Here is a 16,643-nt window from a genome sequence, read left to right on the forward strand (position 1 = left end):
GTTGTATATAGTATTTGTATTTGTATTCTATTTTTATCTTATTGTATATTTATTTTATTTTATTCTACTGTATATAGTATTTTATTTTATTCTATTCTGTACAGTTGTGTACTGTATTTATTCTTATTGTATTCTAATTTTTGCCTCATAACTTTTGCACTGTCCACTTCCTGCTGTGACAAAACAAATTTCCCACGTGTGGGACTAATAAAGGTTATCTTATCTTATCTGGAGGGCAAATCTCTCAAATGCCGAGACGTCTCCACGCCTGATGTCAGGTTGTCATTGTCAATTTATCATTGAAGGCCTCCATAGTATCAGTGAAGGGTGTGGTAGAGTTGAGGTAAGCATCGGCTATTAATCTGGCCTCCTCTAGGTGCAGGTGATCAACCAACACTTGATACTTGAACAGCTTAGTCGCGTCCTTAAATGAACTTATATAAACTTATAAACACCAATAAAACTATTCTATGAACTTTGGGGCCTTTTATACACCCTGAATTAGATATGTGGAAGAAAATGGTATGAAAATCTTCCTGCAGATAATGTGCATCGATATGAACAATATATATCTGACAGCTTGTTTGTTTTCCTAAAGGTCTCTGTATTTCTATTTCTATTTGTGTGCTTTTCTGACCGCAGGGCTGTATGTTGACAATGTGTCTGCCAGCACACATTTTGTGTCTTTCAGTGTGTACACTGCTGGGTTCCAGCTGTCTGAGTGGATAAGGCTCAATGAAAGGACAAATGCTACAGTGATTGTAACACACATGCACACACAGAAAGGCCGTGGGTACTTTACCATAATAGATAATGTCTGTGAGCACTGATTTAAAAAAAAAAATAAAATAAAATAAGGGGTTGACAAGACCACAGGTTAGCTTTAATGAGATCTGCAACATGGAACAAGACATAATATCATGCAACATATCGTTATTAAAGAGGAATCTGTTTAACGGTAGTAGAAGGATGCATGGTTATTAAATTCAGACCCAGCAGCGCGTCTTGGTTCACTCAGTATACTTTTAATTTCATCTTGTCACATAATATAACACATCAAACGTGGGCACAGCCTGTTCAATAAACACAAGACAACAATCATTTGTGCACTGTGGTACTTAATGTCCTGATTTACTGTATACTCACTGTTATAATGCACCTTGGCTTTTCCTTAATTAATAGGAAACAGAAATACTGAGTTTTATTTATTTATTGTTTATTGTAGAAGTATGAACCCAAAATTCTCCTACTCAGAGTAAAACAACAGCCACCTGCGGATCCCAAGCAGCTCAGGAAAAAGCCTCGGAGCAGGAAGTCAAAGGATACGAAATGAAAACTTACAAAGTGCTTCCATTCGCATGACACAGACCTATAAAAGCTGACTGGTTAAAAGTCTCACAGGTGTTCACCTATTCTGTTCATCACAGGATATTTTCTGACACAGAGGAGAACATACTCACTTAACTCTCTGTAACACATAGAAAAAACAGTCGATTAACTAATTAAACTCCTTTAACATTCAGCTCCAATTAGTCTGAAACTCTGATTCACTTAGGCATAAGTCTTAGTCCTCAATAGATATACTTGCAGTAAAACCAACAAAATACAATACACAGTAAGGTTTCAAAAGTCAAAGCAAATGTGGCTACAAATGTAGCAAATGGGGGAAAATGTGCAGCAGATGACTTGGACCCTGTAAACATATAGTGAGCTTGTTAATATAACTGAGAAATTCCTGCAACAGCTGACGTTACAGAGGACCTAAATCTGTCTGTAGAAAAATATAGAGACACTCATAATTTGTCGATTTTTTTTTAGTGTCACTTTTGAACATAACAACTGCTTGCAATCTTGTGGTCTGTCATTTTTCTATCCTAATGGTTTGTGCCCCGACTTAGCAGTGTGAAAACAATGCACGCGCATGTGCGTGCGCGCGCGCGCGCACACACACACACACACACACACCGACTCAGTGCTTCACAATCCCAGCACTTTTCAAAGTTTGGTTGTCATAACACTTTCAAGTGAGTGCCACACATCCAGAGAACAATTTGGCCCCTCACATCCCAAATCGGAAAAAAAACATTAGAAGCATTAAAGTCAGACGTCACTCGTGCCCTGTGGTGTTTTTTTTTTTTTTTTTTTTAGTTTTAGCAGTGCTATGAGTTCACATACATACACAACAATGCACATGTACACACATATGGCGTTACACCATTCCACTCATCTACATGTGCATCGAGCATCATGTATAATACAACAACGCATGAACAATGGGAGGCAAGACGAGTCAAAGGAGCCAGCAGAAAAGTCAGCTCTGTTGAGGACTAAAGTGTATCTGAATGTAAAAGTTAAAACTTTCTCCCTTTTTGGTTTACTAAAATGGAATAGCTGAATGTGATTACACAGAAACTCCACAGGGTACCTTTAATCTCCATAAAGCTTCCTCATCGTGTGTAGGATCTCTGCCAGCTGTAAATAGCATGGATATTATGAGAACAAGCTGGCACTCTTTTACATGTACTGACACTGCGGTGGCGAAAAAATCTTCCTCCTGCAGCTCCTCCCAGGCCCCTCCTCCTTGAAGCAAGCTGCTTCGCTCTCTCCTCTGCATTGAAGAAGTCCGTGGTGGCCCTAAAGAATTCCAGTGAAGCTCTGTGGCTCCAGTTGATCCCGTGACTCTCCATCCCTCTGTTTGATGCAGCCACGGAGCCCACTGCACCCACAGCACCAGCATCATTCCCTTCAGATTGGGTGGAGAAACCGCAGTGACCTCCACGGTCAGTTAGGAGGAGAAAAAAATGTGGATTTGTTTCAAAAAGTTCCAAGGGGACTGTGGACTGGGCATCTCCACGGATAGGGTCATCCTTAGCACACACGCTCAAAACAGGAATGGCCACTTCATCCACATCTCTTAAGGGTTCATTGTGTTCCCAGTAAGCATCCCAGGTAATTGATGTATTGCTGCTACAGCCGTTTCCTGTTGGTGCTGCAGGTGTAGAGTCAGGATATCCAGGCTGACAAAACAGTGCTTCCTCCAGGCCACGCAAAGAATGGCTGGAGAACAGAGTGTCTGTCTGCAGGGTCTCAGCCAGCACGGTCCTGTATCTATCATTACACACACACACACACACACACACACACACACACACACACACACACACACACACACACACACACACACACACACACACACACACACACACACACACACACACACACACACACACACACACACACACACACACACACACACACACAGAGGGATGGTTACAAAGACAAATGAAAAAACAGTAAATCAATTCTGAAGAGCTGCATGGGTCTCATACTCCTCATTGGCCTTGATTTGAGAAACTTTGCCATGGTCACGATGTCTCTCAGAATCAATGACTCAACACTGAGCGAGCTATTTGTTGCTACAGTGACATGACTGTTTCCTAAATTGTATGTGCCTCTCCAATTGAAGGTTTGTGAGTACTTATTTGTCTGTTTGTCACACAAGTCTCCTTCTCCCTTTCGGCCCACAAAAACATTGCGATTTTCCGTCTTAAAGGACATAATTTTAAGTTGTACTTCGAACCGGAGCCTTATTGAGCTCCTTTTTTTCTTCCCTTTGCAAGCTACCAAATATCATTAAAAGAAAACTTAAATTTTCATACAGTTGTATTTATAGAATTCTTTTATTTTGGTGTTGTGCTTTGTGTATGCCACATGATCACATGGCCTCATGACTTTGAGTGTACAATGCATATTTTACTCATTAGTATAGGTCAAATTTGTACATCCTGTGTCACAAACCCAAACATAGCACAAGCTCATGCTATGTTAATTTCAGCCACAGCATGCAAGCAGCTCAAATGAATTACCTTGTGACACAATGCCCTTATCCTTACATGGCTGCACTTTGACAATTTAAGCTGAATAAAACTGTTCCAGCACTGAATTCCTGAAATGTTACCGTGTATTTGGACAAATACACACTTTGTCTTGTCTTCTGTTGTTCTGGGGATGCAGCAATAAACCCCAAGAATAAGTCAGAATGGACAAGACAAATTAGCAGTCAAATAATTAGACGAGCTTCTTACATTATGGAGGATTTTACTTATTTAATCATCTGCCTTTTTTTGACTCGCTGTTGCGATATGGATATGCATAAATCATCATACAATACAAAATGTAGCCAAAGCTATAAAAATAAAACCCAAGTGGTAATATTGTGGAGTTAAGGCCACTGTTTTACTATCAGTCTGTCAATACACAGTTTTTTTCAGTCATGTGACAGACTCACTGCTCTCGTGGTCACAACATTACTCCATCTGGCTCATAGTGGACAGTACTGCAGGCCAAAAGTGTTGCTTTTTTCACCAGTCTTGAGTCTGGTGACTACTTGGATCTCTTGTGATCCATATTCTGACCCGGCAGCTTTATTTAAGTCCCTGAAAGTGACAATATCTCTCCTAGACCTGCAGTTCGGTGCCAGGATGAAAGATGTCATCCTGGCGTAAAGTATAGACAGGTACATGTATTTTGATCTGAATGGGTAAATAATGTCACCGTCTGGGAGGTGAAGAACTAGAAATTGTTCATCATTAAAGCAAAGGTAAGTAATACATAGCAAGCTTAAACAAAGCTACATGTAAATCTTACAATTTGTCAACTTGAACATTTACAGTGTAGGGCCAGAAAAGTTCTGGTAGTATAAATTTTTCACATTAATGTCATGTCATGACAGTAAAGCTGACTGATTATTTTCCAGTGTCAGGTAGGAAACATTTCTATGAGCTGCCACTAACAGCGTGTGTCGCTGGCCCTTCTGGCAGCTGTAAATAAACATTGATGTATGCATCTGATAGCACAGCAACTATCTGATATTTCGGCTAAGTTCAATTTGAAGACATTCAAATAATGGCTGGAGTGCAAAGGACTACTTTTGCCCATGAGGTGGGCATGTCCCAGTAGTTTTGACATCATGTAAAAACTATGGATAACTGGTTCTTATCCCCCCCCCCTCTCTGTACCTGCTGAGACATATTTTCTGGTACAGCACCAACGCCCCCTGCAGAGGCCAGCACAGCCCACTCTCAAACCAGCTCTGGCAGCGGAACACAGGAGACAGGCAGACAGCCGCCGTCACGTAGCTTGAAGATCCACACTCCCCCAGGTAGGACAGCAGAAGGCCCGACCCTGAGCTCTCGCTCACTGCATACAGTCTACCCGCAGGCTGCCGGTAGCGAATGTAGCGCACAGCCTCTCGTAGATCTGCAGGATCACCAAACTGCTGCAGTTTCACGGTTGTAAGTGGGCAGCTGTTGTGGTTGCGGCGATTGAATACCACGGGAAGGTAGCCATGGGACAGTGCCATTTCACACAACTGTTGAAAGAAACAAAGCAGATTGATTGATTGATTATTTATTTATTTATTTATACACACACACACACACACACACACACACACACACACACACACACACACGAGTAGAAAACTTTTTTAGAACACAGCATCTTCACAGCTGTAACACACAAACATGAATAACATTACTTTTATTGTATGGAAAAAAAAACTATTACTGTAGGAAATCAGAACATGGTAAAACTAAGAAAGCTTTGCTTATTAAGTGTCCATTAATTAAGTGTCTAACTTTGCTTAAAGTGCACACGACTGTCTTACAGCATAGGTTTAACTATCAGCTCCCAACAGCACACATCAATGCTCAGATACACTTAAAACAGCTACAGACTATACAGGCTTAAGTTAGCATATTAAATATAAAGTAAATGACAGTACAATTAGAAAAAGACAGCAGAAGAATGGGTTATGCATCTGTAGGTTCTCCGTCATCCAGGACATGGTAGTCTTAAGACTTTGAAAAGAAGGTAACTGGACTTCTCCAAGGTTATTTTAAAGAGTTTTCACCTCTCATCTAAAAGGCTTCTCCAGTTTTAAAACAAGAACTACAGCACCATGTTTGGAGAAAAGCAACCACAGCCTATCAGCACACACACCTCATACCAACTGTCAAGCATAGTGGTGGAGGTGTGATGATATGGGCTTGTTTTGAAGCCACAGGACCTGGGCACCTTGAACTCACAGAGTCAACCATGAACTCCTCTCATCTGAAGTTGTATTCTAGATTCAGATGTGAGGACATCTGTGCAACAGCTAAAACTTGGCCCAAACTGGTTCATGAAGCTGTGGCGGGAGCTTAAACATGGAATTATATTTGTGGTAAAATCTAATTATGAGCAAAGTATTTCACCTCACAAGCACAGGCACAATGCTGCTTATGCAATCCTATAAGGATCTGGGAGTTCAACTGGATCACGAGCTGGAGTGCTCAGCTAACACTGACTTCTACGAAGGCTCAGATCATTCAATGTATGCAACAGGCTGCTCTACATGTTTTATCAGTCTGTTGTTGTGAGCACCATCTTCTTTGCTGTGGCGTGCAGGCATCGAAGCAAAGGACGCAAACAGACTGAACAAACTCATCGGCAGAGTCTGTTCTTGGCATGAAGCTCGCCACCATGGAGGAGGTGATCAGTGACAGAATGCTGACAAGACTGCGGGCAATCATGGACAATGACTCCCACACTTGGGACAAGCTGAAGAACAGTTTCAGCAACAGCTTCCTTGAACTATCTGAAAGAACATTAAAGGAGGTCATTCCTTTCTGCTGCTATCACACTCTTCAATTCATCGACTTGGGTCAGGTCCACACGTGTGGAACAGAATTAATCACGCCTCAATGCATCCTGTCACTCTTATACACCACAAGATATATTTGCATGCGCACTTGTCTTTTTATATTTATACCTATATCTCTATATTTATCTATTCATCTTAATATTTATCTATCATTATCTCTGTTTCTACCCTCATTTTATATAAGTGCTTGATGTTTGTTGTATATTTGCTGCTATGACAACCCAATTTCCCTCTGGATTAATAAAGTCTCTCTGATTCTGAATTAAATTCCTCACATGTAAATTCAATAACATACACAGGTAGAACTCAGCAACCAACTACACAGAGAATCCATTACAAGAGTATCCACTTGACAAGTGCTACAGCAGATTCACGCTCTTGCAGGCAGTGCTCGCTCTAATCAGACTTCTCATAGTGATTTCAAACGAGTAATTCCACAACCTTTGTGACTGAGACATTCAGATTATACCCTCAAACGAAATGACACTATGACAGCAACATAATTGCTCTTTAATACCATATCTGTTCACAATTTAACAAATAAACTTTGCTGAATTAACTGCCAATAGTTATTTTTTTGCGGCGTAATGACGGAAATACTGACATCAATGGATGGACTTTAATGCTTCCGTTGGGCTCTGCCCTCCAAACTGTCAAAATTTAGACTGATCAGAGAAAGCAGAATTCAGCTTTGAGAGCACAGTTGCTTGTGAGAGCAATAACACTTTATTTCTTTATTTATGGTACCATGATTGCATCAGTTTGCACAGGTATTTGCCCATCTAGGGCCCACAAAGAGGTTTTCAACCAAAGCAAATGTGCCTCTGTGCAGTCCTCCAAAATCCCAAATGCATTCTGCTCAATATGACGGCGATGCTGTCCACCATTATAAGCTTTATGAACAGGGAAGGCTGTGACAGTGGAGTTGACTAGGAATGGAAGAAGCATGAAGAAAACCTAATCAAGGCTTTTAAAAAAAGAAAAACACCATAAGAAACACAGACAGTGGCTGCAGTGGACACTTAATTGTTTTTAACACAGCATTTCATTTCAGCTTTTTGAATGTAGAGATGGGAATAAACTCAATAAACTCAGTAGCTCACTTCCTTTCAATTGCTGCTCTTCTTGGCAGTTGGATCCGCTTATCAGTTCCAATTGCACTTGTGCAACAATCAGCTGATTTTAGTTTGTGAAGGGAGGATGAAAATAGTGACAGTCTACAGCGTGGATATGGACATTACTTTTATTTTTATTGAAAAAAAATGTTGCAGATTTTGTAACAATGTTGCCGATGTAAAGCGCAAACATCTGCATTTGCAAGCACCTGCACAGACAGCATGCTAACGCTAAACTAGCTAAGAACCCAGAGTGATGTTAAAGCTGAGTGAAATTGGTGTGTGGAACTTTACCCTATAAGTTGATATTGTTAACTAGTGTTTGGTTGTTGTAACCGGGTATTGTTAACTATGAGGCAGCGTTTTTCAGGTCATTTTACGGAGAAAACATATTGTACTATAAAGAAAAGTGTTCTGTGTAAGATTACATTATTTTCTTTGATTAACATTGGACATAATATAGAGGGAAAATACCTGCAACACACACTAAGATTTGACCACATAACGTAATTTATTCTAGACAAATGTCATGTTTTTGATAGACTCTCAAAGCTGAGCCAATGAGAATTGATAAGGAATCAAATCGAAACGAGATTTAAAAATGGAACAAGAATTGCTAAATTTGATCAATTCCCATCCCTATTTGTATGTTAGAACTTCTCTCTTCTCTGCAGCTTGCTGACAGACCAACAACATCACCAGCAGGAGCCCACAGATGGACTGTATGACATATTTATGACATAGTCCCCGTCTGACAACAGACGCTCTTTGCAGGTAGATGGACTGTCTGAGCATGCAAAAGGACTGCAAACAGGCAGACATGCAAACATAATTTCCCCATTAACCTGCTGCAATGCTCACCAAACAGACACTCTCACGTGCATGATGAGTTTTTTTTTGGCTGCTGAGATCTACACATGCAGGTTGTTGAATTTATGTGCAAGGAATTTAATTGTGCATACCGCATTAAATAGCTGCCCCTGTGCAATAATATTATTTGCTCATGATTATATTTTTACACGCCAATTTTTACACAAACATAATTTGAGTTATTGCTGCTACAGGTTGGTCTACAACTTACTGAATCACGGGTTATTCTTAGTTCTCTAACTTTCCTTTTCACATGACAAACAGACAACATCAAAAAATAGTGAACCTCTTCGTCTTCATTTATTACCCTGGAAAAAAAAATGACTGTGATTTAACTCTGGGAAGGTTTTGATTCAGAGCAGATCACAAATGACGAGTGATTTTCTAAATTACTGTGAAAAGCTCTCCATGCAGAGAGGGACTGAAAATGAGAAACTGCTGCAGTCTAGTCTCTAAATATTACCATTAGACCAAATGACCCATTATGTTGTCTGGAAGCACAGGGAGAAGATTTGTCTTCCCTCTAAATCTGCAGTGCTTCTAATCCTTTATCTCAGCACAAGAGAAGGAGAGTGCACAGACACACAGAGGCTTGTGACTCGGGACGACGGTGAGATTATTGTACATTTTGTGCAAATAAATGGCTGGATTTTAAATGACCTTTCACTTTAAATCTGCAGGAATCCCAACGGGCTGCGGGAAGAGCATTAAATATTTACCAGCTGAGAAAGACTGCAGTAGCAGTTTTGCCACTTCTTCGTTGTCTATATGAAAAGAGGATTTACTGTGCCAGACACATTACTAGGTCAGTGCTGCGCTGAGTTCTTATACCAGAACATCACTCATTTGCTCATTCATTAGCCTCTTCCTCAAATCATCAGGATTTGAGAGGAGCACACAGGAGAAAGGACTATTCACATATGAATATAAATCACTTCTGGGTTCAGTTAAATTCCTGGTGATGCAGAGAAACGCAGAGCGATCTTACGGTTTCAGCAGCATATTAGAGCTGTGACAAACAATGAGCGCTCCAGCTGTGATTAAATTAGGAGAACTGCCCGCCTACTAAGGTATTTTCCAGTCGCACAGTGTAAACAAACATCAGACGGTGCAGTTTACCCACAATAATGATAAAAAAAGCTTTATCATTAAACCTCAAAAGGACTTGACGTTTTTAGCCTCAGCATTACCATTTGGTACTTGATCACGAAAGATTCTGTGATTTTAAAGTCGCTGCAAAGCACATGTCAGATCAAATGTACATGTTCTAGTTTGTGGGGATATATTATACTAACACTATGCAGTTGGTTTTGTTAGAGATTTAAGTTTAATTGTACTGCAACAGCCACTCCAGCACTTTTTGGCTGGTGCTGATAAACTGTCAGCTCCGTGACAAATTCCTCCACCCAGGGCTGCACACACTGCGCAACACCCCTTGTCCTCACACAGCGACAAAGACATTAATACCAGAAGGCTTCTAAAGGTCAGCGGTGCTCACATTCAATTAGGAATGCTACTTGATCAAAAGCCCTTCAGAGGCAACAACAATGTGTCCGCTGGTTAACAGTTTGCTATAATACTATTCAGCAGTCACATGTACAGAACGTCAACACAAATTTTTGCTGCAATATATTACCATGTTGCCGTTTATACCGCCATTCACTTTAGGCTATTAGTTTTAGACGTTTAAATCAAAAATAGAAATCTACAATTTAAAAAAAGTTGTTGCATTTGTTATGTATTAATCACGATTTCTGGTGTCCTGGTTTATTTAAATGGTTGGCAGTTTTATGACCAACTATTTGTATGAACTCTAATCAAAGGAAAGGCTGTTTCATATTAATTGTTTGGAGTAAAACACACAAACAGTAGAGAAACAAAAGCCTGTGTTGCTGGAAGAAATGGGTGAGTTTATGATGCAACTGCGTTGCTTTACAAAAACCAATGCAAGCAAAGCGTGAAACTGATTTGTGGATGTAACGTTGCATTAAATCGAGAACTTTGTGAATGGTTCTCAGAAAGTTTTAATTTCCACCCTTTCCAATTTGTTATGTTCTGTACAGTATATAAAATTTAAGTATAAAATAAAGCAGTCTGCATTGTTCACTTACACATGCACTGGTTACTTCATTAGGCACCAGTGCTTTACAGCCACCTGGCACCAGCTCAGTGCATTTAAGCACGTAGACATGATCAAAACGACCTGCTGAACTTGAAACTGAGCAGCAGAATAGGGAAGAAAGGTGGCTTAAGTGTCTTGAATGTGGCAGGGCTGGTGCTGCCGGAGGCGCTGATCTGAGAAAGTAGATCAGCAGTTCACAAACTGCTGATCTACTGGGATTTTCCCACACAGCCATCTCTAGGATCTACAGAGAATGGACTGAAAAAGAGAAAATATGCAGAGAGCAGCAGTTCTCTGGGTGAAAATGACTTAGTGATGCCAGAAGTCAGGGGAAATGGCTTGAACCTGATATGAAGGCAACACTAACTCAAAATACCACTTGTTACAACCGAGGTATGCAGGAGACCATCTCTGGACAAACAACTTGTTGAAACTTGAAGCAGATGGGCTATGGCAGCAGAAAAACAACATGCATGGATTCATCTTCCCTTGTATCAGCGGTTCAGGCTGCAGCTAGTGCAACGATGTGGCACCAGCTGGTATTACCAAGGCGCACTTACTGAAGAAGCCATTGAGGTTATGTGCGCATCTTTATACATATCTTGACATATGCACATCTTACACCTTTAAAAGATGGAAATCAGATTTTTGCAAGGACAACTCAGGTTGAGCAGTTTGGAGACAAACTTTGGGAGTCACGGCTGAGATGGTTTGGACTCTCTCACTGCTCTGACACTATAAATTATAAAAACTGATGGGGGAGACGGAAAACAGATCCATGATCAGGTTTTTTTTTTTCTTGTGAAAAAGACAGTAAAGTATTTGATGAACAGTATGCTCAGGATTTTGGCACATTTATGCAGAGCTTGTCATATTTTGTTTAATACTGCTGGTTAGCTTTTTGATAAACATACTCTTTTTCCAGAATCGGGAATGTTGAGGTTTTATTGCATCCCTCACTGACAGAATCATGAGTGTTGATATTAAAAATTTCCCCACTTTTACTGAGCAAGTGCTACGCAGCTATTCCATCCAAGACGTTCGTAAGCTGAAAGCTGCTTTTTTAACAGTAACATAAAGAAATGGTTAAAAAAATGTAAGTGATAAAGTGTAGTTTACATGTAACCAAAACATTATCTAAACCCCCATGTAGTGCATTTCTCCATTGCTGCACCAGGCCAAGAAATAAACCACAGTAAAGTATTTCTTAATTTCAGTCTCACAGTTTAAGCAAGCAAGATGCAACTTGTTAACTGGAAAGGTTTATGAGGACTGGTGGGAGTTAGTTTCCACTGTTTCCAAGGCAAAACAGCCACCAGCAACTACCAGCAGCTGGGTATGAGGTATGCAAGTACATTTAAAACTCTGACCTGAATATAAAGGCAGTAAAAAGTAATAGATATGATAAACAATGTTTAATGCATATGAACCGTACCAGAATGAGAGAGACGAAAGAGGTCTAAGACAAACTGTGAGTAAAAGTATGAATAATTGATGAAGAGGTGGTTCATTCATAAATTCATAAATCCCTGGAATGGGATGCGTTAAAGAGGAGGCGACAGGAACCACAAGCCCATAAAAGAATCTACATGTTCCTTGGTTTCAGTCTTGTGTGACAGATATAGATGCATGGTTGTGTTTGAGCTCTTTTTATCTTTGCCTCTCCCTCCCACACACAGAGACTGTGACTGCTTTATGCATAGTGAGTCTCACCAATAGCAGAAGCAATCTTAATTGGTGCACATCCCTTGTGGTGCCTCAGTTTCCAGCCCTCCCAAGCGTAAATGACCGGGTTCATTGTAAATACTGTATTCTGATAATGGGTGCCAGTAAAAAAAAAAAAAAAAAAAAATGCATGCTGCACCGATCACTTACTCTTCATCTCTACATCATTCAGAGGCTTTTCCTTGTGGTAAAGCTGTAGGCTGCACTCTCCGTTTTCTTTGCTTCTTCTTATTTCTTCCTTATTGTCACTCTCTATCCTTTCCTCTTTTTTTTAAAGAGTTGCCCTAGTTTAATGTCAGGCACATTTGATTTTCCAGTATTCCTGCAGACTTGTCATTTCTGACACAGGGCTGACAGTAAGCCTGTGAGTGCTTTACACACAAAGCTAACAGTATGAAATGAAGCATGATACCAGGTGGCCAGAACGGTGAATGAACCAACAAGCGTTCATGTGGAGCAGCACTTGCACTTCCCCGGCCTTCACAAGTCAAGCGATGCTTTGTAATCCCTCACTCAATTACCTCAGTGTATTGAAAGAGCAGTTGAAAGACTGGCGTAGCCACTGCATCTGCTCTTTTCACTGCTCTGCTCTTTCCTTTCAACTCAACTTGCCATGGCTTAAGCTCAAATGGCTATTTGGCGTCTTCTCTTTTTAATTAAGATGGCAATTCACTGTGCAAGGGTGTGCATTAAAAATTACCTTATTTGTTTCTGGTTTTATTTTATTTTTAATCATTTGCCCAGCTATTTAGCTCTTGAAATACTCAAACTGCTGCACTTGTATTTTTGATGCAAAAACCTCCCCCAAATAAGACAGAACGAACTCCCAAGCGACTGCTGTATTTACATCACGTTGGTTTATGCTGTAACACTGATAAGAGGAACAGGGCATCTGTAAAAGTTCACAACACAAGTTGAGATTCATCTGCTGGGGACTTCAGCCATTTGTATCTGCTTCTGTCTCTAAAGCAGATACAAATGGCTTCCTGTTGTCAATACGCTGTATACAAACTACTAGCCTCCTCTTTGTTCCACAATATACTTCTTTACACTCAGTTAAGTTTTTATTGACATGCCGATAACGCACGAGTTACCTTCAGGACATTTCTAGTGATCTTCCCAAAAGAGTTTGGAATGATGAGAAGAACCGGACTGGTGGAGTGACTCGAAGTCCTGCGACGTTTCTGGTAGGATGGCACAGCCCAGTCCAAGGCCACCACTCCGTCATCACTTAGCTGCAGGTTATCTCGCACAAACTGGACCGGGCTTTCGTACGGCCAGCACGCCTCGTAAACACTCTGGAGAAAGGCGCTGGCCCGCCATGTCCAGCCGACACACGGTGAGTAGTTACTGAAAGTCCAGCAGTGCTTCAGCAGGTAGTTTGCCAGCGCGGAAGGTTTACATATTAGCGCCACGGTGCGTTGCTTCTCACCGGTCAAAGCGCCCACGCAGGCCGACTGGGCATCGTCGCTCCCCTCTCGCTCCGAGACGCACTTCTCCGTCTTGCCTTTCGCCACCTGCTGTAAAATTCCAAATCTCTGAAGCAAAGCATCGCGCTGGCTCTCGGTACAGAAATATTTGGAGCCTGGCCAGATTGAGACCACCAGGATCACAAAGCACAGAGCCAAAAGCCATTCCAGCATTGGCACGGTTCGGGATGAGCAAAATGCGACAACGCGAACACTTTCCACTTTATATTCTACATTTGCATATTGCAAATTAGTTAACAGAAAGATTAGCCGTCTTGCACCTTGCTGCTTTTGTCTGTTGGTGCTCAACTCCTCAGTTAAAGCTTAGTGCTCCCTCCGGTGCCAAAGCGCACGAGTCCCCGGTCATTACAACCGCGCGGTCCCGATTACGCAGCGTTTCTGTCATTCCAGCTCCCACAACAGAGGCTAGTTAATGCCTTCAGTTGTGATTATCTAGCTATAAAACACGCAGGGACAGTTCCGTTCACTTATCCACACTGCACTTTCCCGACACCAGCGCTTCCACCCAACAGTCTATAGCGCGAGAAATATCCGTGAGCAACGCGCTGCTGGAAACGCCCCCCACGATGGGTCCCATTAAGACCAACCCCTTATAGGGGAGAACAGGTATGTGTGGTTATCTGTGCTGTTATTTACTCTCCCATGAAAATACTTCCTGTAAACAACGATTTTTAAAAAATCAACAACAAACAAACCCGTACACTTCGTCTCCATCAGCCTCATGGAAAGAACCACACCCTCCCGTAACTGCACTTTGCTCTTCACACACGGTGGAGGCAGACCTGTGTACCGCGCACGACCATTATCAGATGTGACCTTGTACTCGGAAAGTGTGAGAGAGGTAAAAATGAATAAAGAGTGATCTGTGAACTTTTGGTGGAGACCCTGTTAAGGCTTCTGTTCATCTTCAGTTTTGCTTGGTGGCACAGTTTTTGTGATTTTCACTTGTGGGAAAGGCTGAAAAAAGAACAATTGTCATTAGACACACAGACTCTTCTGCAGTTTAACTGCGGGGAGATCCAGTTTGTACCCACTCATCTCTCTGGTGCCCGAACTCAGCATACTACAAAATTCAAATGAATGAAAAGAAATTTAACACTTTAACGATTTACAAATGTTTCTCTTCTCCACTGTGTGAAGGGCGGGACATTTGAACACCATGCATAAAAGATTTTTTTAAATCAGACACGAGGAGAACCCATATTTGTATTTACCATGGAATATCCCATTTGAATCTTTATCAGTAGAATCTAAAGCTATTACTAAAATACTGTTAATTAATTTTGTGAAAAGCTTTAGTGCTGTCATCTGTTTTTGCAGTGAAATATATCTTTAACACTCAGTCTAGAAGCACAACTAAGTGCTTCATCCTGATCTCACAGTGACAGTGTGGAGATGTAATGTGTACAGGCAAGAGGAAACACACCCAAACGGAAACTGGCAAGGCGATAGTGCATTGTGTCTTTGTGGCAGGTTTCAAGCCTGCATCAGTCCACTGGATTAGCCAGAAAGAACAAATAGCCGACACCAAAACATTGAGCAGAGAATAAAGAAAAACAAGAGACCGAAGCATTGTGGTAACACGCCTCACAGGCACCAAATATTTGCTTTTCTGCACTTTGTGTGCATCCATGCGTGCAGTGATGCTCTAAAGTTGGGTGATGACCAGCTTCAATTCAGTTCTTTAACTTAATCTAGAATGTGTATATGTGTTCAGTCCCCTTAAATATTGCATTCAAGTTCTGTTTTCATTTCCCAGAAAACTCTTTTTCCTCCACTGGTTCTGAAAATGATATATTACCCTTCTTGCTGCCAAACGATTACAGCCACGGCTATTCTTGGACAAGCAATCATTTTTGTTTGTTGGTGAAATCGGTTCATTTTGAAAGCTAATCAAGGAAAACTCTGACCTCTGTGCAGTGCATCAGACTATCGAAGTCTCTAATAAGCACGGGTTTGCAAGTGTCAGATCAGGTGTTCTCTTTAAACCAGTAACAAATCTCATTATGCATTACTTTCTGTATATATGTGAACCCAATATTTGTAAGCGATGTTCTCCAATATTTGGTATTTATAAACTTGCTTTACTAAAGTAAAATGTGAGGCTCATTCACAATGATCACAGTTAAATAAACCATCTTACTGATGTAATTTGTAATGGATAGAAAGGGTCAGGACTTCATGTGTTTTGGATTTTAGATTGACTTTTGCACAGAGGCCATTTTTCAAAGCGGTATTAATTTGAAAAACTCTTGAGGTCAAGATGTTGCAATCCAGATCCAGTCTTTGTTCAGTCAATACACTGACTCAAACAGTCCCAAGAGACAAACTGGCGTGGACCACAAAAATACATTTTGCATTGATGAGAAGAGATGAGGAGGAAAATGAACTAGAAATCGACCTGACTTCTACAAGTAAAAATGACTACAAAGTTTAGACTAAACAGATTGTGGTGCTTTTTTTATGTTCAAAACAAACATCAAATGCTGTACTGCATGAAAAATATCCTCATCTTTGCAACTACTTACACCTGACAACAGATTGTAGATCCCATCAAACATTAGGAGAATGTCTGTAAGAATGAGTGTTTTCCCAGGAGTGCTGACTGAATAAGA

At 40.8% G+C, this 16,643-nt stretch overlaps 1 protein-coding gene across 1 annotated transcript; it reads right to left on the reverse strand.

Annotated features, from left to right (window-relative positions):
- Positions 1 to 1,005: 1,005 nt before the first annotated feature.
- abhd15a (abhydrolase domain containing 15a) lies at positions 1,006 to 14,604 on the reverse strand. Its single transcript, XM_026193499.2, has 3 exons — positions 13,633 to 14,604; positions 5,019 to 5,371; positions 1,006 to 3,108 (listed from the first exon to the last, which is right to left on the reverse strand). The coding sequence occupies exons 1-3, from the start codon at positions 14,179 to 14,181 to the stop codon at positions 2,448 to 2,450; spliced, it is 1,563 nt and encodes a 520-aa protein (XP_026049284.1). The 5' UTR covers positions 14,182 to 14,604; the 3' UTR covers positions 1,006 to 2,447.
- Positions 14,605 to 16,643: the final 2,039 nt, after the last annotated feature.

The sequence above is a fragment of the Astatotilapia calliptera genome, chromosome 14 (genome assembly GCF_964374335.1).
Source record: "Astatotilapia calliptera chromosome 14, fAstCal68.1, whole genome shotgun sequence".
In the NCBI taxonomy this organism is placed as follows: domain Eukaryota; kingdom Metazoa; phylum Chordata; class Actinopteri; order Cichliformes; family Cichlidae; genus Astatotilapia; species Astatotilapia calliptera.